Source organism: Acanthopagrus latus, chromosome 21, assembly GCF_904848185.1.
Source record: "Acanthopagrus latus isolate v.2019 chromosome 21, fAcaLat1.1, whole genome shotgun sequence".
Classification (NCBI taxonomy): domain Eukaryota; kingdom Metazoa; phylum Chordata; class Actinopteri; order Spariformes; family Sparidae; genus Acanthopagrus; species Acanthopagrus latus.
In genome coordinates this window covers 15,488,905-15,515,784 of record NC_051059.1, presented here as the reverse complement: position 1 = coordinate 15,515,784, position 26,880 = coordinate 15,488,905, and the positions used below count along the sequence as shown (strand labels likewise).

General features: G+C 41.4%; 1 protein-coding gene across 1 annotated transcript in view; it reads left to right on the top strand.

Annotated features, from left to right (window-relative positions):
- The window catches only part of b4galt2 (UDP-Gal:betaGlcNAc beta 1,4- galactosyltransferase, polypeptide 2), a 161,985-nt gene that overhangs the window by 107,357 nt on the left and 27,748 nt on the right, over positions 1-26,880 (top strand). Inside the window, exons 5-6 of the mRNA XM_037085076.1 lie at positions 18,228-18,415; positions 23,702-23,824. Of these exons, the coding sequence (XP_036940971.1) occupies positions 18,228-18,415; positions 23,702-23,824 (311 nt within the window). The remainder of the gene's footprint in view (positions 1-18,227; positions 18,416-23,701; positions 23,825-26,880) is intronic.

Here is a 26,880-nt window from a genome sequence, read left to right as displayed (position 1 = left end):
TATGGCCCTCTTGGCCTTCCGTAGACATCAAGTTAACATATGGCTGATACTATAATTCACTTAGAAGCGATTAAGCATAAGGCTGTAAAATGTATCTGTAATGATGGTGCGCTTTTAGACCTTTCATTCCCCGAGCGGCCATGTTGTTGACCCTAGCTGCACATGGCTATGAATAATATGGAGCAGCTTTAACATCCCAATAGATCATTCTGCCTACATCTTCAGTGTACGTACTCATCCTCATCCCTAGGTGAAGTAAAAGTTTTCTAATTACTGGATATGAGCAAGAGAGCAAGCAAGAAGGAAGACACACATGAAGAAGCTGCTGACAGCTGAATATAACTTGAATTATTTTAATTAGAGCTGATTGGTATTCATAATGCATCACACCACAGCCATGTTACCAAAAAACCTTGACAACTCTTAGGCTCTCAGTGCGTCCCCTTCTCTCACACCAACATACTAATTAATAAATCCTCCCTGGACAGCCGTCGGCTTTGATTATATCCTCATACTTGTCCCTTCCCTCTCCTGATGGCAAGAAACAGCTGAGGTAAGCTTAATTCAATTGTCAAGAAGTGCTGCGACTTGCAATAGCTTCAAGAAAAAAAAAAAAAGAAAGAAAGGAAAAACTTAATTGTTTCTGAAATATGTCATCAGTCGTCTGTCAGATTTTAGCTGGGAAGCATCTGTGAATGTCAAACAGTTTTACTCTTTTTAAGATTGAAAAATGCAGCGAGTGACAATGCTGTTAATGACTGCGATTAAAAAAGGGATATGCAAATCTGTGTCGTCAAACTAATGAAGCAGAGGACAAAAATCTAATTGTGTGATGAAGCCTCGCCATCATTAAAGATTTCAAGGCGTGAAAAGTTTTGGCTTTGACCCGGGCACAGAACGATAGAAAGAAAGAAAGACAATGAATCAATGTTTGTAGTAAACATGGAAGAGAGAAAAATTAAGGTAAGAGGGATGGGTATAAGGAGACAGATGATCAGAAAGAATGGAAAGAAATTAAAAAAAGGTTAAGAGTAATGTGATTAATACATGTGGCCTCATCCTCAACTTTACGACTTGATATGATTTCCGTTCACTGTCTCCGTGCCTGTAAATCATCTGTTTGTTGTTTAAGTTTCTGAGTTTCTTCACTGTAATGATTCTCAGTGGGAGGGGTGATTTCTCTCTCACAACAGTTACAGTACATTTTCGATGAAGGACCTCCAAAGCTCGACTCCTGTCGAGAGACAAGATTTCTAACGTCAGGTCCTCTGACTGACAAAAAATGAGGAACATCCTGCTTCACAGGGTTTCGTCTCACTGGATGAGTTTTCATTATGTGACTGTGTAAAAATCACAACAGAAGCTTGAGATGCATATGGAAAGAAGCCCAGAGCTAGTCCAGGAAATGTAGTCTTGCTTCAGAGGATCAGGGCTAAGAAATGTGGTAGCCCTCCATGACACAAGCTTAATCAGTAATAAAACTCCTAATTACAAATTCCATGTTGGAATCCATTGAGAAGCATGTTGGGTCCTATGCTTGAGGCTCTAATGAATGTTTTATTATATCAACAGTGGATCCAGTGTTGATGAATAATGAAAAGAGACACGTGACAGACCCGCTGAACCCAATCACAGAGCATATTTGCATCTTTCAGCTTGTTCTTTTTGTTTACCACCCTCAACTTCATTCTTTGGTCTTGATGCTCTCATCAAACTTCCCATCAACAAAAAAGTTTCTCGTGAGAAAAAAAAAGGAAATATATAAACAAAAGTTTATTTCTATGACTTTCTCAGGACCAGACAGCACTCAGACAATGGTAGTGGCAGACTAAGATAGCGAGAGACAAAGATGGTGATGGAGATAACAAGAGACAAAGATAGCGAGGGACAAAGATAATGACAGACAAAGATAGCAAGAGGCAAAGACGGTGACAGACGAAGTTAACTAGAGACAAAGATGGTTACAAAGATAACGAAAGACAAAGATGGTTACAAAGATAGCGAGAGACAAAGATGATGAGAGAAAAAGAAAGTGACGAGAAAGTTCATGAGAACTTTTGTGACTTGCAAGGAATAACAGCTAGCATTTAAGCAGCTACAGAGCTGGATATTTTGTCAGGGATTGGAGACCAAAACCGAGCTCACTGACAACAAGTTTGCCATCCCAAACTAATGAGGTGATGCTGTGTAAATGTTGTGTTTCAATGTTTTTCAACTGTCCCCAGGCCAAAACTCTATAAGCTAGCAGCCACATAGGCTACAACTGATTTATGGTTGATACCGCTTAACACTTACTTAAGCAACATAAGCATTCATTGGAGTCTTGTCTTGTTTTTATCACAGAATCTATTAGAAATATCAGGCAAATGTTCACTTTCCTAGCCTGGTTTCTCCAGCAGCTAGATGCTAATCGTGTTAGCCAATGGATTCTGGACAGCGACTGACTGATTGATCCGAGTGATTGATCCGAGTTTGTTTCCTGAAAACAGATGCACGCTGCAGTCAACGAGGCTCATTGGAGTATCATATTAGCTTGTCATCTTTCTGTGTCTTAGTCTGCATGCTATGATTGAAAGGTTAAGGGTTCTTCCAGCAAGATCAAATTCAAACACACTCTGAACGCCCTGACCATCTGAGCAATATCTAAAAGAGATAGGGAAATTGGAGAAGGCTGTGTCACTATTAGGCCGAGGCAGATGGTGTCCCATATTGGTCCTGATGGGAAAACGGGGAAGGATGAGTCATCCGACTGTATCGAGCTGTAGGTCTGAGGGATGTGCAGCGTGTAATGCAGCCTTTGTCTACCTGTTCCTGTGTGGATGTCTGTGTCTTACCTGACATAAGGAGGAGGTGAAAACAGGGGACATAAAAAAGAAAGAAATGCTAGAGGAGTGATGGAGGTGATGTCTTCGTGCTGCCTGTTTTAGGCACATCATCATACAATACAATGGCTTCTGGGGTTTGTAATGAATAAATTAGCCTCACACATGTACCCATTTTTATCATCAACCACTAAGGTGATACAAGATTAGACAGGACTTTATGTATTCCGAGGGTAATTGATAAAGTTGTTGCTAAAATGGGTCAGTTGTATTACAGTTTTAGAATCTGCAAGTCAGACATCATCCTCCCAGATTGTGCAGGCACACTGAGAGGACAGTCCGAGAAGTCAAGGAGGCAGTGTCTCCCAAAATACTTCAGTAAGGTACGGTATAGGTGTATATAAGGTATGTTTTTGGGATTGCATAGTAGAGACGCCGGCAACGCTATTAGACAGTCGTGTTTCAGCTTCATCAGGGTCATGGTGGCTTGTTTCCAAAGATTTTGCAGACCAGCAAGCTACTTAATGTGAGAGCACACATAACGAAGAGCGAGAAGTGACAGAGGAGCGGCTGAATGACTGGGTCTTCACCATCCTCAGGCGATTCATTGTTAATCCAAGCAAATGAAATTCAGGCACTGTCTTTGTGAAGCACATTTTCCAGATTTGCTCGTTTTCTCTTTTGCATATTGAACTGAATTATACGTTGTTGGGTTTTTGATTATTTGCCGGATAAGAACAAAAAGATTGATGCCATCACCATAGAGTCAGGGAACTTATAACAGACATTTTTACTGTTTAGCACTACAGTAGGTGAATGCTTTCACGACTCACAGCGTCTTCAAAAAATGTTTTGTGGCGTTGTCCCTTTGCTGATACGCCACAATCTCAGACAAGCATTAGAAATAAAACAACCATGGAGCCATGTTTTAATTTCTGTCTTTTAGCTTTGTTGTAGCGCAAATTAAAAGTATGCAAGGGCAGGAATGATGCGAAATGTACTCCGAGTGCATCGTGTCGGAAATGAATCTGCACTGCCAGGAGCCCGATGTCTAACACTGCATAAAAGGTGGTTTGCACGGGTGTGGTTTCCTGCTGGGAGTGTTACAGTCAGTGTGTACGGGGTGCCCTTGTTGCTGGAGAGGTTAGATGTGATGAGGCACGCCACGGCTGCGACGCCCGAGAGAGAACACGAGTGGGAGAGAGAGGTAGAGAGAGAGAGAGAGAGAGAGAGAGACTCCTCGGCCTCTGGAGAGAGCCCCTCTTTTGGTGTTTTACTGCATCACAGTTGTCTTTGTCACAACCGGAGTCCCATATGTCTGTGAGTGCAGGTCTGGCACAGCGGGTCAAAGCAACAGGCCGCAGCAACCATCTGGCCCTAAATTTGTCAACGTGTCAGGTGGGTTTGATTCCCTGCCCTTCACCTCCCTGCTGCTCTCCTTTGGCATGGCAGTCCACGCATGTCAGGTGGCAGCTCTTAACTACAATATGTGTGTGGTGTGTGTGTGTGTGTGTGTGTGTGTGTGTGTGTGTGTTCTGCATGAGTCTGCTTTTTTTTTCTCCGAGCGACACACGCCGGCCAACTCCTGCAGGGCAGCTCTAACCTTTTGCTGTCATTCCTCTTGGCAGCAACTCTGTCATTATCATCATCATCATCATCTTCGTTTTCCGTTGCCGCTCTTTCTCTCGCCGTCACCCTTTTATTCCTGCGTGTCAGTCTTTTGTTCTGTCTGTCTGTCTTTCTCTCCGTTTCTGACCCTCTTCCTCTTCGGCTCATGCTGTCACGTTGATATATCCGGTTCAACTGTAGTCGCTCCCCTCACTTCTCTCTCTGGCTCTGACTGATGCTGTCATGTCAGGGCGCTGCTAACTGACTGTACTCTGATTTGTCACTCTTCTGGTCCGCCGCTGCACAGTATTCACTCTTTATCACTTACTGCCTGGTTCTCCGCAATACACTTTAGTCTGTTTTGTTTTGGTTCTTTTTTCCGGATTTGCACTCCTTGTCTGGGTTTGCAGCCTATTGTCTAATTGACTTAGCTGTAGCAAATGTAAATCCTGCCTTCGAGGTACCTGACATGCTTAAATGAGCTTACACATAGGGGGATGCTAATGCTAACGAAGCCGGTGCAGCAGTGTAATGAAAAGATGGCATTGTTTGGTCAGAAAGAAATCGCCATTGTACCGACTATGAGAACATTATTTTAGGGTCGAGCAGAGATCCAATTGATATGTCTTAAACAGATATTCAGGTGTAAGTTTAATCCATGGTCTAACACACGATGACACCGAGTAACCCCCTCGTTCTGGGGAAGCCCTGACTAGTCGATTACCATGTGCAGTTAGAAATGCTCAATTCTGTTCTTTTCCCTGTCGGCTCTCGATAATAACTGTTATAAACTGTTAGGTAAGACACATATGAACTTTGATTGTATTTCCATGGAGTAATAATCATACATTTTCATCCTTGAGCTGCGAAACTCTACTGCACTCTGTAATCGACTCGTCAGGGCTTCCCCACAGCAGGAAGCTGCTGCAGGAGAGTGGTGAGCTGTGTTCTCTTTTCAGTAGAAATCTGGCTAAGCTAGCAGATGCTTTAGTATGTGCTGGGACCTTATTTGTACTGTTGCTGAAGTTTGGTGCTGTTCTGAGCATTATTTGTGGCTATGAGTGGCTTTTTGATGGTGGTTTCTTGGTTGGATGCATAGACTGCAGTGTATTGTTATGGTGCAGTTTTTTATGAGGTTGCTAAAACTACATAAACTAGTGATCGGAAAACTTAATCTCTCGAGGTTGGATGGATTAAATTTACACCGGAATATTAAGATACCCAGTAATAGTAGTAGTGAAATGATTAGTAGTGTGGTGCAGCCATAAAAACGTCTCAGTATTAACTTACTACAGCCAAATGAGGAGAAAAAATATGTATGTGATACAGGAATGGGATATCACGATTTATGTGATTTTGTATATTAACACACTCATTCGGATGTAAATAAGACTTATGGGAAATTAATCTAGAAAAAAATGTGTAAATGTGGCTAACATGCCAAATTGAATAACTGACAGTATGTCACAACATTTCTTCATAAATCAGACTGTCAAAAAGAATCCAATAAAGCTACAAAGCAGTCTCCAGCAGTGCCTGTTAATTAATTTGTGACACTGGCAGACTTTGGCTCCACAGAAGAAACGTCTTAGTTGGATTCTTTACAAATTACAAGAAACAAGTTGATTTGATAGTTATTAGTAAGGCTGGGCGATAGGTCCTTAAAATAATATGCCAATATGTTTAGGCTATATTGCAATACATGGTATATATCACTTGATATTTACACTGTCAACACAGGGTCGCACAAGAGAATAGTTAGTTGTAGTTTTTATCTTGTGGCAGAGTGTGAAGTGTCACATCACAGACTGAGGGCAGAGGCTCTGTAGTCTGGCATTATGTCAGTGGATACTTCTGTATCACTTGCCAGACGCAGGAGGGTGCTCTGCATGTGGCTGTAGCGGCTGTTGTCTTTATCCTTTTTGCTCTTTGAAGGCAGCATATAACTCATCAGTATCACTGATGATCCGGACGGTTTTCACTGGTCTTTCATTAGGAATTCTGTTGACGGTAAGAAATATAAAAATGATTATCAGATATAATTTTAATTTAAGTTTGAAACTGTGTTGATAAGTTAAATTACTTTACCTTTTTCACCATTTTTGATTCACAGCCTGCAGTTTTAATTTTCAAGTGTTATTTCAACTTTTTTTCTCCTGAGACCATCTGGCCTTTCTAGTGAATTACTAGAGTCAGTGTATCATATAGAGGGCGGAATAATTGTGATTTCTCTCACTCCTTTTACACTTCTTATGAAATGTTCTTTTCCAACATTTTTTTTTTTTTATTTCGGCGCTGAACCCTCCACACAATAACTCTGAAATAAGAAAGAACATTGTGGACCGGTTTTATTTCCATGCGGACATCTCAGGTCCAGACCCCTGCAATAAAACAAAAGTTACAGTGCAGTTTGTACTGGAGTGCCGGCCTGTACTTATTTACTCAAAACAAATGACTTGCCTCATCGTTGCCGTGCGGCAGAGTAGCATATCATCGCCGGCTGTTGTGTTGATGTTGCCCTGATCTTCGTCTATCGACTACGCCGGGCAGGAAAATGGTAATTGAATTGCCCGTCGTGGCCCGGCCTTCCGCTTTATTCGGGAGCTCCTCTGCGTCCGGACTGCCAGAAAGTCATTACAGCAAATTAGTTATTCTGGCCCCACGCCAGCTCTGTCACGCTCTTCCCTCCTCACTCTTTGTGGTCTGTGCCAAGCTCTCATAAAGCAGGAAGCACACTGCTGCGAATATGATTGAAGACTGTAAGGTTATGAATTAGATATACATAGCCTGGCGCATGTTTGTGTTTGTGGGTGTTTGTGTGTGCACGGCTGACTGCGGCGTCTAATCAAGCTTTGATGAGCCTCCTGTTTCCCAGGTGGCAGTGGAATGATGGGATCATCATCTTTTATTAAGGACGCGTGGCCGAGTGCATTTAGTCACAAACAGTCGCCCAGGCCCTGATGGACGCGATCGCTCTCTTGCGTTTATCGTTGCTATGCGTGTCAAACTTTACCTTCCTGCACAGCGAATGTGCAGTTGACAAACAAAGACTGTGGCAGGTTTTACATTTGCTTTAATGTTTGAATTAACAGGTCCTTCCTTTTCAGACAGAAGTCGAAAGAAGCCTCTCGTTTTTCTTGATGGAGACTGTTGATTTCGCCAGCCGAACTGACAGCAGCTAGCAGATTTTAGCTCGCTGGCTAATTAAACTACTGCGGAGTCGGTAGCTGTCACACTGCCCGAACACATCTCACGCTAAAGAGGAAAGCCTCAAAGCTGCTCAGTTATGTAAAAATTGTTGCATTTAATAAATAAGCAACAAGGGAGGTCTGAAGATCACCACATCTCAGCACACGTTTTGGTCCAGCTGAAGGTGTGATGAAGGTCTGTCTATAGATATCTATAGCTCTATAGATAAACGGATCTAGGTCTAAGTACTGAAACATTGTTGTCATTAGACTTAATTGCAAGTGAAGAAGACAGTGTGCAGGAGTCTGCTCCCTGATTTTGTCTGCCTTCAGTCTTCTCCTACTCACCTGTCGATCTTAAGCTGTGCTCTAACAATGGAAATGAAAATACAATTTAAAGGCAAAGTCTGTCATAGGTTAGATAAACTAGCCTTGTGTCACTGACGTAATCTGGGTTTTGTCTTTACCTGGCCCACATTCTATCAATTCATCTAGAAATTTATGAATTTTGTGATGCTGACAGCATTTTAAAAAAGCATTAGATTTATTGTCTCTTTTCAGAATCATTACGATGACTGACTAGACAGTCCACAAACTAAACGTTATAATATTTTCACAGTAATATTTTCAGCTAAGGAACAGTCCATGTGAAACCTTTCATGGTGACATCCAATGGAATTTGCATCCCCCATATATCAGGGGATGTTTTCACCCCTTACTGAGGGATAAGTACCTTTTCCCATAAGCTCTAGTTAGCAGTCCATGCAGCACATAAACACCCTGAAATGGACGTCATTTCTACGGATTGCAGGCCGATAAGCAGGAGTGAAGATAAATCCACTTTTTGATCACAAAAGTAAATAATCTCTGAAAAAGTAAAAAGAAGCTAAATCAAATTTGCAAATTAGATTCCATCACGTCACCTCCATTTGCGACCTTTGCATTAGCTTTGTTTGTAATAGTGATGAACGAAAAATGCACAGTAACAATGACTAATGAAAACTGGATGTAGTGCTATTTTTGATAATGGTGGCTGGGGTGCAAACGTCCCTAAATTCAGTACATGGCACAGCCGCTAACTTCAGCCCGATGTTTGTTTGTTAGTTTGTTCTCCTTGTCATTGGAAGTAACATTGGTTTACTTCTTCATGCTTTAAGCTAGACAGCTGGAAATGCTAACGATACCAGTTTATGTTATGTTATGTTATGAGTCTTCAAAATGGACTGCCAGTCTGCTTCATGGACTCCTCATGAACATGTGGAGAAATCAAAAGCTTGGCAGATCCTGTTGTTGACTGCTACAATTGCTGAACTACAATCGGACCCCAACTGTTGGTTTTCCCTTTGCATCTGGACAACTACGCACACACGGGAAGCCACACACACACTTGCACGCATTCAACTCAATCTCCATTAAGTGAGATAAGGTGAAATCTCCCCGCCTCTTCTGTGGTCTCTCATTTCCTGCGCTGACTGACCGGCCGATTGATAGGTTGAGGTGCCCCGCCTCCGACCAACTGCAAGAGACTGATAAATCCCAGAGCGCACACACACACACAGACACTTAAAAATTGTGCACGGACACAGGCATTATAGTCAGACACACACACACTAGCAGTTCGGTGACAATCATTCAGGCCAGGGCAGTGGCTGGGCCCTTAATCCATCTCCATGGCAACAGGCCAGTTGTGTATGGCGACCCTACATAGGAGATAGTTGTACGTTGGCATCTGTCACACGCACACGCACACACACACACACACACACACACACACACACACACACACGGTCACGCACGGTCACAGAGGGAGCATCGATGGATTTATCTGGTGATACTCAGATATAGCTGATGGGGTTAATTGGTTTTCAGAGGGCATGTAGAGAGAGAGGAGACTGACACTGACCAGATTACTGCAGAGACACCGGGGAAACACTGCCAGAGAAGGAAGGAGCAAGAAGCAGGAGAGGAGCACAGAGAAAATAAATGTAAGCGCTGACATGAGAGCAGGAAGTTCAGGGAGGAGGGGAGGTGGGAGAAGATTTACCTCAGACCTCGGTAGTCGAAGAGAAGTCAGAGAAGAAGTGAGAACGAAAGATGTGAAGTTTTGAAAAATGATTTGGATGCAGCACATTTCTATATATTTCCTTGATTTCTCCCTTTGTTTGCCTCACCGAGGGAGAGTAATTAAAAACAAGAAAAGAAGTGGGACAATTAGAGAAACTAATCATCCCATCTCACAATTCGCCTCCATAATTTCTCTCTACATTGATTTAAGATTGAATCCAAAGTGTTTGAATTAGAGGCCAACTGATACGTGATGCATCTGCGGAGAGATCCCAAAAGAACTTCAGGGCAGAAACGGAAGGGGAAAACGGTAAAGTGGTTTTACTGGACCTTTTGATCAAATCATATGATCCCTATCAGCACAGAGTTTGATCAGATGGTGTAGATGTTCGTCACATCATATGATCAAAAGCTTCGAGTTTACTCCGACTGGGGAAGTTTGTAATGTCGTGTCACTCCCCATCCCGTCACCCCTCTCGATGTCTGTCATTTCCTCCCTGTCAGTGCCCCAAAACACGTAAAAAAACACCATTAGAGGGCACCGACAAGTGTTGTTAAAAGTATTTTTACCTGCCAATGTATTGATCACTGCATACCATGGTCACAAGTCATTAATGATACTACTATATACTATATTACTAATTTATCCTCATCAGACTTTTTAAAAAATACAATAGCATCAGCCTAAAAAAATCTAAAATTGGTTGTGATGTAAAAACAACGCATTATGTATTGTGCCCTGGTCGTCATTTACAGTTTCATTCTTCTCTTCTTACATAATGATTTGCTGCACCACTCCTGCAGTAAATACCTGCTGGGCAGGTGATTATAGTCAGAGAGGGCTGCACAGAATTTTAAATGTGGTCATTAAGATTAATATAAATTAATTAAGTTTATTTTGCTTCATTGCTGTTGCAACAAACGAGAGAAACTCGCCTTGGTGATCAGCTCATTGTGCGGGTCAGTCTGTTTGTATGTACTCGTGGAGATGTTCCCATAGTCTGGCTCCATCTTCCCCTGAACAGAAGAGTAGAAAAATACAATTTTCCAGGTGAGTTCATTTAATGAATAAATCTGCATCATCTCGGTGTTATTAGTTGACTTAAACATACAGTATATGACTTGTCATCCCCCAGGGTGCAGATAAGAAAAATAACAATTAAGCTCAAAGTTGCCCCGCTTTGATCGCTCACTGATGAAGGCTAACCGCTCCTGAAACTCTCAAACTTTAACTTTTTAACAAAATGCCACCTGTGATGGCAGAAACAAGGGGAGGCCAACGAGGGCATGATAACTGACTGTTTGAATGCTGGGTGAGAGTGGAGACCTCTCAGGTAGAGACTCCCACCCCACCTGAGTGTTGTTATTGTGGGTGGGTTTGAGGATTATTGCGACCTTCCACCAAGTCCTGTGCTTTCTGTAGCGAGGCTTAAGGAAATTAACTTCAAATTCTTTCCTTTGAATCATGTATTTTTCAAAAATGACCCACAGCATGCTAAATCCAGAAGTGCAAATTCAAGGGCAACTGGTCTTACTTTAGTCCTTGAAGACGTTTTACCCTGAAGCCCTCGGGATGCTTCTTGAGTATTGAATCTCTTACAGAGGTTAAATGACTCCCCACCAGTCGCTCGAGACTGAAGAAACCTTTTGAGAAAAAAGGTCTTCAAGGATCTGCCAAGTCCCGTTTCCCTTGACTTGTAGACATACCTTTATTCTACAAACCTTGTAGTGATTCTAAGCGTCACTTTTCTAAATTCCATAAATCAGATTTGCCCATAGGGGTCCCCTGCTTCTTTGAAGAAACAGTGAGATTGCTGGAAGGAGCCGTTTTCAGATTCATTCCTGTTTTTTCCCTGAGCGCCAGTGAGCGACAGGTTTCCCAAACACCACAACTGCAATTTGCACATCTTTGCTTTTGCCTCGAAAGGGACTTTCCCTCGCATTCGACAGGTGTGTGTGGAGGAATTTCTAACACTCAGGAAGTCTTTTTTGAAAAAGTCTGAAAGAGCACATTGAGCGTTCAAGACAGCTGAGACATCAGTGTCATGAATATTTCACAAGAGCGCTGAATTTCTGATGGCAGGATTTTTGTTTTTTTTGTTTTTCTTCCCACAGTCAGTTTTTTCTTCAGGCTTGTTGAGATGCCTAATTATCGATTCCCCTGAAGTTGATAAGCAGCTCCAGATGGCCCAGTTCTCGCTCCCAAATCCCACCTTTCTTTCAGTGGTGCCCTGCCTCATGCACGCTGTTGAACACATTACAGGGAGCTGCCAGCAGCCACAACAGGGAGCGTTGCAGCCACAGTTTCCTGCTGTCAGTCATTGAGCTGCTCTAGTAGAGCAACTGGACACCTTGATGGCACATGATGAGTGCTCTCCATTCAATTACCCCACCCGTATTTTTTCTAGCCAAGCCAGTGATTCACCCCAGTGGTTTTCCAGTCAAGTCATCTTCTTTCCCAGCTGCTGCCTGCACTTAATTCCAGTTATCAACCTCCTGTGATGTCTTTGGAATCGGCCATATTTGCTGGTGCAACAGTTTGTCTTTTACCTCATGTAACTAGACCCATGTCTTTTAAAAAGCTGCTTTGATTAGTATTTTATATGAACACGTGTAATGTGAAAGATGTCAATGGTAGTGGCTGACCCTGCACATCCCCTGAGTTCTATGGAGCATTTTCTTGTGTGTGTCTTTCAGCCAGTGTTTTAGTGTGGCAGTCTCTGATGAACTCACTCCACAAGATCTGCCCAGCACCAATCGGCAAATGATGCAGTTTTGTGACGTGATGGTGAACATAGTCCAGGATTTAGCAGCTAAAGAGACAGATAACTCCCTCACGAGCTGATGTTGACCGAGTCAGAGCTTAAAGGAGAATGAACATTGGACTCAACATCCTCAAATAGCTTGAAGAATGACTCCAAATGAAGGTTGCTGGATGTCTGCTGACTATGTCCTGTAACTAGTCAACTTTTTTCTCACACTTTCTCCACATCGACTTAAGTACAAGTCGTTCTAGTCAGTGTCGCTTTTACAACTTGTTGCGCTTTAACGGAGTGGTCCCCAATCTTCCAGCAATGAATAATACAAATTGAAATCAAGTAGCGTCATAATGGTAATGATTCTGTTATTCAGATGCCAATTAAGACACATGAACCAACGAAAGCCTTTTAGTGTGGAGACTATTGTCCCAGCTAACAATTTAAATGGTGCAGTGCAGTGCAGTGGGAGGTAGCTTGCAAAGTGATATCCGTCAGTGTGACGGAGACCTGTTTGGTTTAAGAATTTATAACCCTGTGTGACCATTGTGGGTAAGTTGCAGATGAAAAGTAAAGGCCTGTGAAGCTCAGTCCAGCCGATCAAGGGTTGATGCGCTTTCAGCTGGAACAGGCGGAGATTTAACTAAAAAAAAAACATTTGTGACACACACACACACACACTTATCAGTAAACTCAATTATACTCAAGTCTGGGAGTGCAAATTCACACGCACGCTATATTATTTACAGCCTGATCAAACATTAATGGAGCAGAAATGTCCTTGAAAGCTAAAAGATGCCTGTGAAAATGCAAATGCAGAGCTTAAAAATTGCCCTCCGCTAAATTGGACTCCCCTTTCTGCATTTCCGCCCTGTCAACATGCAATTTGTTGATTTGTCAAATATGTACACGTGAATGGTTTTGCTGTCCCCTGTAGGTCTCTGTAGGCAAGTTGTGGCTGAGCAGCTCTGTCCAGTGCATTGTGGGTGAGAGAAAAAAAAATGGCTACAGGTTTATTTGGTCAGGAAACAACAGCCCTAAAGCTGGGGAGAGAAAACACAAGAAGAAAAGTGTTAAATTCAGCCGGCAGCGGGGGGAAAATGCAGTGAGTCCACAGAAAAACACTCTGTCAACAAAATGAAACAACCAGTTGGGAAAAAAAACTCAACAATGGCTGGGTGGTAGATGGACCGGTCCAAACCCAGAAGAACTGCACCAATCCTCAAGTATGTGGCCTCTCACCAGCTCATGCTGTGAGATAGAAATGATTGCATTTTGATTTTAATTTGAAATACAATGCCTTAAAAAGTATAGAGTCAATAGAGTCATTCACTTCAAATATTTAGAAATAACAAACCACTGCAGCTATCAATCCCATCGCCTTTGTATACACACACCGTTTAAAAGGCCTGTCCGGTAATGGGTGTCAGTTTACCTCATATCCTGCAAGTGATATGAATTGCTTGTGGCAGGAAGTGATTGGGGAAAGATGTAGGGCGCCATAAAGATGCTGCGAGGTTCGCACACAGTTGTCTTATTAACATAATATACAATGACCGCAGTGATGCTTAATGAGGTTAGGAGCACAAAAGGGCTCTGCAGATCTCTGTCTGTCTCAGTCTTTGTTTCTGGCTTCCATGTCATTTATCATTCTGTGTCTCAAAAACACAAACTGATTAACATATTTTAAAGAAAATAAAAATCTGTGTCCACATTGAGTGGCTGTTTACATGACAGTAGTAACAATGGCAACTTTTGTGGCATTTTGGCCTTTTGTTCATTCAACAACAGGGTTTTGAGGACCAGAAAACACAAGCTGTTAGTCTCACTTCTCACTTTTAGCTGACCACATAGTCCCCTACAATTTTTAAAATGTTGAAAAGTTTAAAAACATTTTAAACATTTCTAACTTTAAGCTTATCATTTTAAACGTTTCATTTGCCTGAATTGAGACCAAAATGCGTTGATTTACGTAACTTTTTTAAACTTCCATAGTTAATCATATCAAATCAGAAACATTTGAGACACAAATTCAAACTCATCTGTTTATTTTAGAAAATGTTTTTTTTTTTCCCAGGTCCCAAGAATCACTGAACACACTATGGTGTTTAAAGATTTAAATAAACTTTTGTTGTTCTGAAATATCAGATGCTCATCTTGCTTTTCTTGGTTTCTGGGCTAACGTTGGTCATATTTCGCTCTCATGACTGCGTATGATGTCGTTCCAACCTATTGAAACCAACCGTTATTCAAAAACAGACAGAAGACCACTTTAGCTGATATTCGGAGCCCCAGTGGATTTGTGACAATAGATTTACTTGTTACCTGCACAGGGGATTATACTCTCAAATCTCAGGTATTAGTGGGCTTACCGGGGGGGATTACGCATTGTACTCGATTCACGGTCGGTCCGAACTGATAATGCACCAGTATGGAAGCAAGTATGGAAGTGTATCCTGAACAGAAGTGAGGGCACGCAGCAGGTGCATTAATCATCTTGGAGATTTCCTGTGCTGTCAAAAGAGGTTTTCCCGAATGGCCGAGGAATACGTGACTGCAGCAAATTTCTTAACAGAGGTTCATTGTTCTGCTACATACTGTAGATACCGAGACAATCATCCAACGGGGACGTTCTTTTTCTATGATAGGAGGAATGAGGCTTCACACGGGGACCCGGGCTCATTTACATAAACAAATGTAATCATGTGGGGCTCCTCATGTTTTAGAGGTTTTGCATAAGAAACCTGCATAAGTTAACAAACCTAATTGCACCACCCCCAGCACATTTGCATGAAAGCCTGCATTACCATCGAAAACTCAAAAAGTTGATTTTTACGTGTATATACAGTAGCTCTCTGTACTGTAATGGTATATCAGGAAAGGTAACTTGCACTGTCATGATTTTTAACCCTGTTTTACAGTTTTTCCTTTTTCAGTTGTGTCATATGTTGTTTCTGCTTATATCCAGATTTTATTCATCTTGGAAAAACATGATGTAACTGTATGAGAATAAAACAGTCACTGGCTGCACAAATTACTTTTGATTTTGTGTTTACATGTTGCATATTGAGCAACAAATGTATTTCATTTTTAGTTGGTCCATCAGCGCTGAATGTACAGATTATTGAAATTGATCAATGTAATTGAAATCTTGATTGTCAGAACAATCAAAAAATATATAATTTTAAATATTAATGTCCTTAAAGAAAGCTTGAATAAAATAATATTTTATTGCTTTTATTAATGTAAATTCTCAATAAGAACAAAAAAAAACATGGGATCATGGGAGTTGTTGTATTCATTATTAAGCAACTACCATCGCCAATTAAAGTCTCTCTCCGTGACTCAGGCAGTTTTATTCACGTCACGTTTCGATTCTTCTTCTTTTTGGAAACATTTGTGATAATGCAAATGCACAATGCACTCAACAAAACATACAACAAAGGTTTTAGCTGGTCATCTTATCGTCTCAGCTGTAATGCGTACATTTTACTTCCACTCCACCTCTAACTAAATTCAGTATTTTTATATACCGGTACCTCTGCATCTTTCCATAAAATGAGCATATGGAGTCGCTCACCCAAGTAGAGCTTGCTCAGGGACATGAGGCCATTTTGTACTAAAGTAAATGGAGAACTTGTACAGTAAGTGAATAAGAGTGTTTCCTGAGGGGAAATGGTCTTGATGACTCAGCCTGTTAATGCATGTACCAGGTACTGACAGTACAAAGAGTTTGAATTTTTATCTCCCCACTGGATGGCTCATCTCGATCTCCCTATCCACTTCCTGGGCTTTTTTTCTGTGCACTTGTCATGAAAATAGATTCAGAGAATGTTCAAAGAGGATGGACTGTCAACGTGTGCGTCAGAATAGTATCTGCCAAAGAGTGTCAGGTTGCACGGTAGCTTCACTTCTTGCTTGCTGACCTCCCTGCAGCTTGTCAAGGGCTTGGTTTGTACCAAGTCGAAGCTGTTGCACAAGTGCTCTGCAGAAAGAGACTCACAGCACCTTGTACATTATTAAATTTAGAACTGTCACATATACTAACCTCGACTATCCTATGCTGCTGTGCAACTTTGCAAGACCACATTTATCTACGCCAAAAGTGTTAGACCTTAGCCATGCAGAGACTGAAAACAGATGTATTTCACCGCAGCAGCCGCCTCTTGGGGTCCATACATGAATCAGTTCATACTCCATGCCGGGGTTAATAAAGACCAGAACCACAGACACTTAATAATGATGCTTAAAACTGACCCGTCAACTTAGGTGATGACAGCATGTTCAGCTGTGTTGTGTTAGGCCTTAAGGAAATTTATGATATTTCTTATCCTGGGGCCTTTCTTAACCAATTTGCCATCATGTTAAGCATCTTGGTGTGGACAGCTATTAGATATCATAAGATAATCTGATAATGGCAGTTCAGGTTGTGCTAAGATTACACTTAAATTAGCCGTCCCTCTCCTTGTCTAACCAATGCAAGAGGGAAAATGCGCTCATGTAGACAACTATGCTGTTTGAGCATTTATCTGATCCCCAATCAGTTAAACCATTGAACGATTTGTGCAAATGGGAGAGCATTGATCTGTATGTTTGAGGGAACATGGCATTCTTGTGTTTGTGTTAATGGACAGTTGTTTGCTAGCTAGCTAGCTAAACTGTAAATTGTTGTAAATTGCTTAAGTGCATGCTATCCTTATCCATCTCCTGGGCTTTGTCTCTGAGTCCAAAGATAGTTAAACACAAATTAGCCCTTTGCGTTAGCTATTTTGGCGAGCTGCATAACGATCTACCTAGCTGTTTTGTTACCTAGCAAGCAAACTATCAATTTGCAGTAGCCTAATAAAGGACATTTATGTATTGTGATATTAAATGTAGCATTAAATAAAAAAAAGAATGTCATGCTTAAAATTAAAAATAAACAAGTCAATACTATAATTGTGGCCATTCTCACGATGGCTTATGCTAACTTTGCGCTTACCCTCTTCGTTATTGAGTTCTGAGAGACATGACGCAGCCCCTTCAAAACCTTTTTTCAATATAAGGAAAATGTAAACAATCATTTCTAATGCTTGCGTGTGCGTCCAAACATAGCCCCATGAGTTAGCTTGTTTTGCTAGCCAAATAGGGATCTACTCACTGGGCAACCAGCTAACCAAACAGCTTGCATGTTAGCTGGTTAAACTATCACACCAGAGGCTTGGAATGATCATATTTTTGGGGAAAAGAACACAACAGTTCTTTCTGGATTAGTACAGAAAAACTCCTCCGATGTGAGCCCGACCTCATTTGGCTTGTCATGACTCATTTTCGCTGTATTTACTGAAGCAGCGCCTGTAGCAGTGGAGCATGGTTGTTACCATACATGAAAACGTAAAATGCCCAAATTGCAGTTGGCTGCTGAAGCACTCTAACCAACTTGGCATTTTACAGTACTGAAGTATAATGAAAACAGCATGTTTCAAATGATAGTAATGGCATTATTGATTCTTTTCAATGCTCTGTTTAACCCCTGTATTAGTCTTTATTTAATAATACAAGAGCTATCACGGTTTAAGGGTTCATGTTTTACATCATAGACACAGAGTTACATTATCTGTCATCTGGTTAATTAAGAATGTTATTAATATCACACATCCTGATTGTGTTCAGATGACTCCATGTTCTTTATTTCACCCAGAGCCTTTCAAGGAGACAACATGTGCTGATGAAGCCACATTATCTGCTCTCCTCATCTGCGCTGCATGTGAACAATGAAATAATCATCTTTCTCGTGTGTTTTCTTGCAGTTGGGTGAGGACACTTTCAACCGTGCCAAGTTGCTGAACGTCGGCTACACGGAGGCTCTGAAGGAGGCGGAGTACGACTGCTTCATCTTCAGCGACGTGGACCTGATCCCGATGGACGACCGCAACCTGTACCACTGCTACGACCAGCCGAGACACTTCGCCATCGCCATGGACAAGTTTGGCTTCAGGTGAGGTGATGAGCCAACACAGTGCCTGACCTCAAAGCACATGTTTCTGCTTGAATTTACCTCAGTGAGCCTTGACGCTTATTAAGACTTCAGCCTATTTGAATGTAGTATAGGTTATTGTATTTGCCAAAATCACATTTTTGTTTTTTGTTGGAGCTCATCTCTTTTGTAAAATATGTAGAATTTAAATATGCAGTCTGCTGTCTAGCATTGAGATGGCCTACAGTCTTTGTTGTGACAGACAATTCACAGCACCTAATTTGACTAAATCTCATTATACTTTGAAATCCTTGTCTGAAGCTGAAATTAGCATAAAATTACACCACAGTTCAATGCTGCCAATTTTTATTTGGTCATACTTCGGTAGTCCTAACAAGAGCACGTGACACCAAGCGTAACTAACAAGTCTAGACAACAGCCTTGTGAAAAGATCCTTATTAACTTTGTGTATTGAATATTGGACCAACCTGTAGAGTGCATGTTGCTGCTGCAGCTACGGTTTCTACTGCATGAACAAGCCATACAAAGAACCCTTTGTTTGTGCATTTCTTTTCCATATTTCATACAATCCAGACACTGACTTTGTTGACGCAACTGTTGCTGTTAAATTCACTAATGGAAATCAGAGACAGTTCTTTGTCCACCGCAATACACAAAGTAAAACGCACAGAATCTGTTATGTTATAAAAATCCATACATGATGGTTTATTGTGTATTCAGCAGCAGATGCCACTCATCTTGGCTGTCATTTCTGTTTGTGGCGACTCATTTATTGCCAAAAAGTTTCAAGGACTTTTTACAGAGACTTAGAGAAAGACACAAATTCAACAATGAGTCACAAAACAGAGAAACTTCCTATAATAGTCAGCATGGTGAACCCTAGACTTCTTTGTGGAGGTGGAGGAAAGAAACAGAGGAATCCTGACTGAGGAAGCGTATCGAAAGAAACCTTTTTTGGAGAGACACTCTACACATGAAAGTCTGCAATGGATGCCAGTTTAAAGCTGAGGAATATGCCTGAAAATAGCAGGGATCTACAGCATAAAATGTAAGAAATTCTGCAGTTGGGAAAGACCCATCTGGTCAGGTCTTGAGCAGTTCATCAAAATGCAGTGTTGACAAAAGAGCTCCGGTCTAATGATTGGTTAGGTTCTGCTATAGTTGAGTCTTTAAATGGCACCACAACTGCCCTTAATTATCTAAAAGCACTGGAAGCATTGATTAATGGCCTAAACATGGCCGGTGAATGTGACCTACCGATTCAAGAGCTGTCAATCCGCAAGAGTTATCCTATTGAAAACCCCCGGGGGCTCCAGCAGGTCCCTGATATAGTGCTCAATAAGCTAATGCTATCTGGCAACAAATACTATACCAGGTGGTAAACAGGGTTGTAGCTAGCATTTTTTATTAGCAATGAATCAGTGTAGACTTTTAGAGTTTTCTGGCCTCAAGAAAATTAAGTAAATAGGAGATAAAAGTAAAGCCAGCTGGTTTCACTAAGTCAAGGGTCACATGATTGATAATAGTTAACTGCTGTTGTAAAAATCCGATCATTGTACCAAGTTGGTCCCCGAGGTCGAAGTGGTCTGAGTCCGTACTTTTACCATTCAGTTGTCCCTAAGTTTTAGCACTTAGGAGGCTTCCAAATGAAATGAGACATGTCACGAATGAAGTTAAACTTGATGCAGGCACCATGACGCAAGGGTACATTTTGTATTTTGGCAGGAAGACAACCTCAGCTGCTCTCAAAAGTAAAGGCACTGGAAGTTTTTGTGATACACGGTGAACACATTGCCAGTGAAAGTCAGGTCACGTTAAGTGCTATTCCATTACCTTAGCACCTCGCAACACCTAACAGCTCTGTGAGCAGAAAGGGTCACCTTGAAGTCCATTTCACAACACCGCTCTTTGCTAAATATTTCACAAATTACAGTCTTTCAAAAAGGACCTTATGCAATGAATTAAATTATATTACCATTATATTGTTCAGACGTTAAAGTACTTGTTCCGTGGATGACACCCCAGCATGAGTGTGCTGCAGCCCATTTGCAGTTATGGAGAGCACATTTATGTTCAGTCATGACCCAATCCTGGAAATGTTAGCATGCAAGAAAATTGATGAAAGGCAAAATGGGAAATAGTCAAACTGGTGACAGGTGACAATGCACCAATAAAACAGGAGAGGAGTGCCACAAACTGGTGTAAAACCTATAGTATGAATTGATTATTGGAGTCTGATAGTCCTTGTAGTTGGAACCAGAAGGTATGTGCCAGCTTTTAATGTGTAAAGAGCTGATGTAAATCGCCTCTGTACTGTATCCCCAGTCTTAAAAATGACCTCTGCTGTCATGGAGGCTGGGTTCAGTTCCTCTTTGGTGTCTAGCCAAGTTAACCATCAGGCTGCCAAATCCCCCATGTGATCTGCGGTCTCAACAAACAAGCCATGAGCTAATTAGCTAAGGGTAGCTAGTCACAGTCAAGGATACACATCACAGGGCTGCAGTTGTTGGTAACTCTGGTGATGTTCTGCCCCCTCTGTTTTTGGAGCTACCTTCAAATGTGCTAATTAAGTTACCGTAACATAGCGGTGCAGTAAGGTTACAGTTTAGACTGTATGTTAATAGATAAATGCTACAAGACCTGAGCCAAGTTCCTCTGTCTTGCTTTGACACAGAGACACTTGAGGTGAAACGTATTTTCACCTGGAGAATATAATGGGTTAAATTGTTCACTTACTGTCACCTTATGTGACAGAATCACCTGCCTCAAGTGTTTGTTTATCTGCCACCTTGAAGTTATTACTGGCTGTAAACAAGGAGCCAAAAGGAGCTGAGGTGACCTTTGACCCATGTCTGCCAAATGTCATCTCACACTTTTACCATGTCTCAGAGGAGTTTGAGTGTTAGAATTCCAGCTGACTGAAACTTTTCCTTGGAAATAATCAGACTATTATGGAGTTTCCGTTGAAGATGTATCAGAATTCTTTTGTTTATTCTTTGAGTGAGACGTAATTAAAATAAAGCAATTGAATTAGTCCTCAAGATAAACATGCCAGCACTCTATTTGACTCTTCTTCTTCCCATGTAAGAAGTGTCCATTTCATGCACACACAACTTCCTCATCATATTGTTGCTGGGGGATCTTGTGCAGAAACATATGGTCTCATTAGTTTCTGCTTGTCATCTTGTAACAGGGAGCTGTCATATGTTTGACAACGTACACTGTACAGAATATATGTGCACACACGCACATGCATAGAAACACACAAGCATCACCCTCTGGTTAGACTCCAGGTGGCTGTCATGACATTCGTAGCTGACGTCCGTCCCACTCCACCAGTCTCACGACTTTCGAGGGAAAAATAATACACCAGTATGCCTGAATTTGTCCGCTGCCTACACACACGCACGCAGACACACACACACACAGACCACCCTCCAACACACTCATTCTCTCTGACCGTCTTTTTTGTTCACATCTTCTCTTTTCCTCATTCGTTCGCCTCTAAGCTCTAATTTCTCTTTGGCGTGTGTTTTCATCATTCGAAGGTCACAGGATTCATGTTGGGGCACTTCTCAGATCCAATTTAATGTCATCCAACATTTCCATTGTAAATGGGATTGCTGCAGGTAGCACACTTGTCATTGAAGTCGTTTTTTGCATCCAAACTAACAAGGTCCATGAGGAATGACGTGTGTTCAGCTGCTCACGAGCACCAAAGGCCTCCAGTATGAAGAAATACAATGGCCCCTTGTTATGGCCGGTCATTTTAATGTGCCTTGAGTGGATTATATATGGGTAGGGATTATCCACTTATTATACAAAAAAAAAGGCACCCATAAATGATTCACTTAAAAACTCATCAAAAGACGAGACACATTGGGAAAAGATCTGATTGCCTGAAACACTTCCGAGAGGTTATTCAAATGCTAATTCTGCCATCTGAACAGGCTTCCTGCAAAAAACTGAACTGCTCCTAATGCATCACATTAGGATAATGCATCTGACATTGTCAATTCAGCCAGCATGGAGAAAATGCACAGCAGTGGTCTGCACGGGCGCTTGAAGTTTTACAAACACAATTATTAAGTAATTATTTTGTATTAATCATAACTTCAGTTTGAGTGGGTTTCCATGGTTATATGATGCCATTTAATGAGCAAACTTGTGAAGAAATGACCCTCTCACCATGTATCAGCACAGATTTTTACAACAGTATGGACAAGGCAATCCCAGCTTCCCTCATTTTGTTCAGTGAATTAAATTTGCTCCAGTTAGCATTTAAAAAAAAAAAAAAAAAAAAAAAGTTGTGTTTGTGTCTTTTTTCCAGTTAGCAAATGTAACGCCTTCCTATAAATGCTGGAAACAAAGCAGGGCGTGATGGAAAATGATGGTAGCTCACATCAGTCTCATCGTCTCCATTGTCCTCATTTACAATAAGTGCTCTTGCTTCCTGTTGCAGTGTCCTGTCCTGTTTTAAGTGATTGGGATGAACATGGTATAATTGAGCTTTTGGGCTTTGGCTTTTACCAAGTGGAAGCTTGAGCTCAGCACATTTGAAAACATCTCCTCGTCCTCCTCATCTCCTTTTCTTTCCTCTAATTTCACACAAAGCTCACTTTGTGCCGCAAAGAAATGCAGAAAATCTCTCAAATTCAGTAACATCCAAAAGAGCAGAGAGTTGAAGCTGCCGGTGTCCATACTGTGTGTAAAAGTATTTAGAGTTGTTTAGACAATTATGTTTTACTCACTGAAAATGCCACACATAGATCTTTTCCCCTCTTTACCTTCTCGCCTCCTCTCCTCGCATCGTAGTCCCTCCCACATGAGATGCGAGCAGAGGAGGCGAGGACGAAACACGAAGCGATGAGGCAACGGGCGTTTAACAAAATGAGACATCTCTCCCCTGGAGCCTTTTATTACAGAGACGTCAATTAAATGTGACATGTGGCCCAGCTGTCACCGCTGCATTTTATGATTTCTGTCAGATGAGCATCACAGTGTTCATGTCAACTTATATATATATATATATATATATATATATGTTTTTTTTTGTTTTTTGTTTTTTTTTACTTACATGTTAATTGAGACATCCATCAATATGCTGAGATTGATTTCTGAGTCACAGGCAGGAGGACGGAAGGAAGACGGCAATGAGGAGGCGCAAAATAGGGGAATTAGAAGAGCTGTTTGTCGTCCACTTTCTTTCCATTTAACTCATCCGCCATCTCACCATCTCTCGATCTCTTCTCAATCTCATCCCCTCCCTTCTGTCTTCTCCTGCAGGCTGCCCTACGCGGGATACTTTGGAGGGGTTTCAGGCCTCAGTAAAAAACAGTTTCTGAAGATCAACGGCTTCCCCAACGAGTACTGGGGCTGGGGAGGGGAGGACGACGACATCTACAACAGGTAACAGTGGAAGAATCTGGCTGTGATGGTTTCCTCACTGACTCATAGATTTCTTTTTAATTTTCCTGGGAGTGATGTTTGAAAACTTGACTAAATTACTTGTCAACATCAGAATTCTGCTATGACTGCAGCTCACAGACAGAAAGTAATGCAGCAGCACCTGTCAGGCTTATGTTCAGTAGTCTGCTTCCTCGTCAGACCACCAACTGCAGCACATTGACGCTCACTTACGCACACATACGCACATTATTCCAGCCTCTCCTGGAGACTGCGGCGGTAAAAATGTGGTAAAAATCAAGTGCCTCGACTGAAAGTGACACGGCAGTTCCTGGAGGAGCGGTTGATTTATTGTAATTGTTTCTGAGAATGAGAATGATTAACAAATAAATTAACCTTTTTGAAGCACTTCAGTCGGCTTTTAATGACTTCCTCAAGTTCGCAAATAACGTTACTGAGGAAGTGAGCTGATCGCAGACAGCGGAAGGAGATGTGTTTGACAGGAAGACAGAAAGATGATGGCTCGAACGCATCGAACCACTTACAGGGCCATTAGTTGAATTTATGTTCTACTCAGACGGTTGTTTGGGCTGAAAATTGTTTAATTACCTGGTGAAGTGATGATCCGACTACCAAACAAATGATTCAGCAAAGATATTATGAAACCACCTTTGCGTCACACCTTAAACACAGCTGACGTTTCCCATATATTCCCCCCTGATAAGCTCCCCGCTACACATGTTATGTCTGTCGGTCACATCAACAAACTGTAAACATCCGCTCCATATTGCCGAAATACTCATTTGAGGATTTTCCACGATTGAACAAATTGTCAGTTGCCATGTCCAATGAGCTTCAAAATGCGTTTTGTTTCAGTCACATAAGCTGATGCAGTTGCGTTCAAAGAAAGGCGCACACTAATTATAAACACACACTCGGAGGCGCACAGACCGACACAGCGAAAAGCGACCTCCGTCGTCAGTGTATCACCGCTCTTTGTTTTCCTTTTTTCTCCGCCTGTGTCCCGCTGTCACTCTCTCGCTGTGAAGCTTATCGTTCTCCTTTCAGTTTAATGGCATTATAAGAAAACCGAAAGTGGAGCATCTGAAAAATCAGTGTTTTTCGAGAACGGATTGTGTCAGTCAGCGCAGCGTTCGGGAGATTGCAGTTGTTTGTCAGCGTCTGGCGAGGAGTGATAAAAGTGATCTATGTGCGGTTTGCTGACTAATCATGTTGTGTGTATTTCTGTGTGTATTTCTGTGTCTATGTCTATGTGTGTGTCTAATTAACAGCCCGACAGACAAAGTTTAAACTCTTAACTTTTTTTTTTATTGGGTGATAGCTGAAGCAGATTTCCCTGGAGATGATTTCTGCAGTCAAAACTCAACTTTTCTTGTTACAGCAGCTATGAAATGTGACGTGCGGGTCGACAAGACACCAGAATTTTACTTTTGTGAGACGTTTCATCGTCTCAGAATTTATTGTGACAAGCAATGTTTTTTTTCAGGGAAGAGCATTTTATGCCACTAGTCTAATTATATAATAATCTAATAATGCAAGCAGGGCCTTATAAAAGTAGTGATGGAATGTAACTAAGTAGATTTACTCAAGTACAGTTTTGAGTATTTTCCATTTTCTACTACTTTATAACTCCACTCCACCAAGATTTTTACATGTAAATGTAAGTATAGTTTACTTTAACTTGTACTTTTGGTACTTTAAAGGGAATTCTTGTATTTTTCAAACCTGGGCCTTATTTCTTAAATATATTGGTGTATAATTGATGCACACACAAATCAAAAGTTTTGGAATCACTTCAGCAGATTTCTTCAGCTGGCAGCCACAATTCAGCTGCAATAGCTACAGTGTGATCCTTCGAAGTAACAGCCTCTTTGAAGTCCTTGTTTTCTGCCGCTCACAGGCTGGTGTTGTTACTCCGAGAGTCTGACACCGTGCAAGAAACAATTCCTACTCACCTGGCAAGATTTCAGAGAGAGACTTGTATTCCTGGTTACAACAAGGTCTTATGATAACTGTTGTCAGACGCTTACAATGACAGCGTCAGCCAGCCACTGACAAAAACAAGCTTTTAATAGATGTAACTTTTCCAATCTTAGTTGCCCCAAAGGATGACATCGCAGCCATCGCGGCTGTGTCACAGCTGCCAGCTGTCGTGATCCGCTGGACCAGACTTTTAGGGATAATTAATCATTTTCACACGGAAACATGTAAATAAAAGGGATGTGTGTCAGTAAAAATCCCCTTTAAATCAATTTAATACTTAATACAGATACTTAAGACTTGTACTATTCATATGGGTAATGTTTTAACACAATATCTTTTCTTTTGCTTCAGTATGACTTTGGGGTACTTTTTATACAACACTGGTCAAAAGGCCAAGATTCATCCTGAGATAGAATTTGTAAAATTCTTGTTCTGTTGAGTATTTTTTGCTGTGCTGTGCTCTTCTAGCTTTCCCCTCACTTTGGACTTAAAGTAGCACTATGTAATGTGATTTTGCTGAACAGTGGACTCTCCGGTCACATGTGGCAGTTACAAGATAATGGCGAATTGAATTTCCCTTTATTTGGGGTCAGCTGCTTTAATGATATCAGTGGGGCATCCTGATGTTTAGATCCCATCTGTAGAATCACTTCACTGCAGTCTGTCCAGGACCATCGCAGTCCCTCCCTCATTGTCTGTTTTTAGAGGTTTTTAAATGTCTCGCAAATACAGTATGTTAAGTTTCAATGTTACTTACACTCTGTGATGATTTTATCTCCAGTGAACGCCCTTAATACCTCTTAGAAATAAAGTTAAAAACTGCCGACAGCTGCAAAGGAGCTCAGCCAGTGTATGCTACAGATGGTGGAGATCAAACCAGAGCTGAAATTCCAGAAAATATGTGATTTCAGTTAATCAGAAAAAAAACGTAAAAAGAACAAAACGCAAAGCTTGAACTGTCTTTTATTCTGTTCACTGCGTCAGTAAATTAAACTGTAATTGCACTGTGATTTGTCTTGTCTAACAGATTTATTAAGTGTCATACCTCAGTGGTA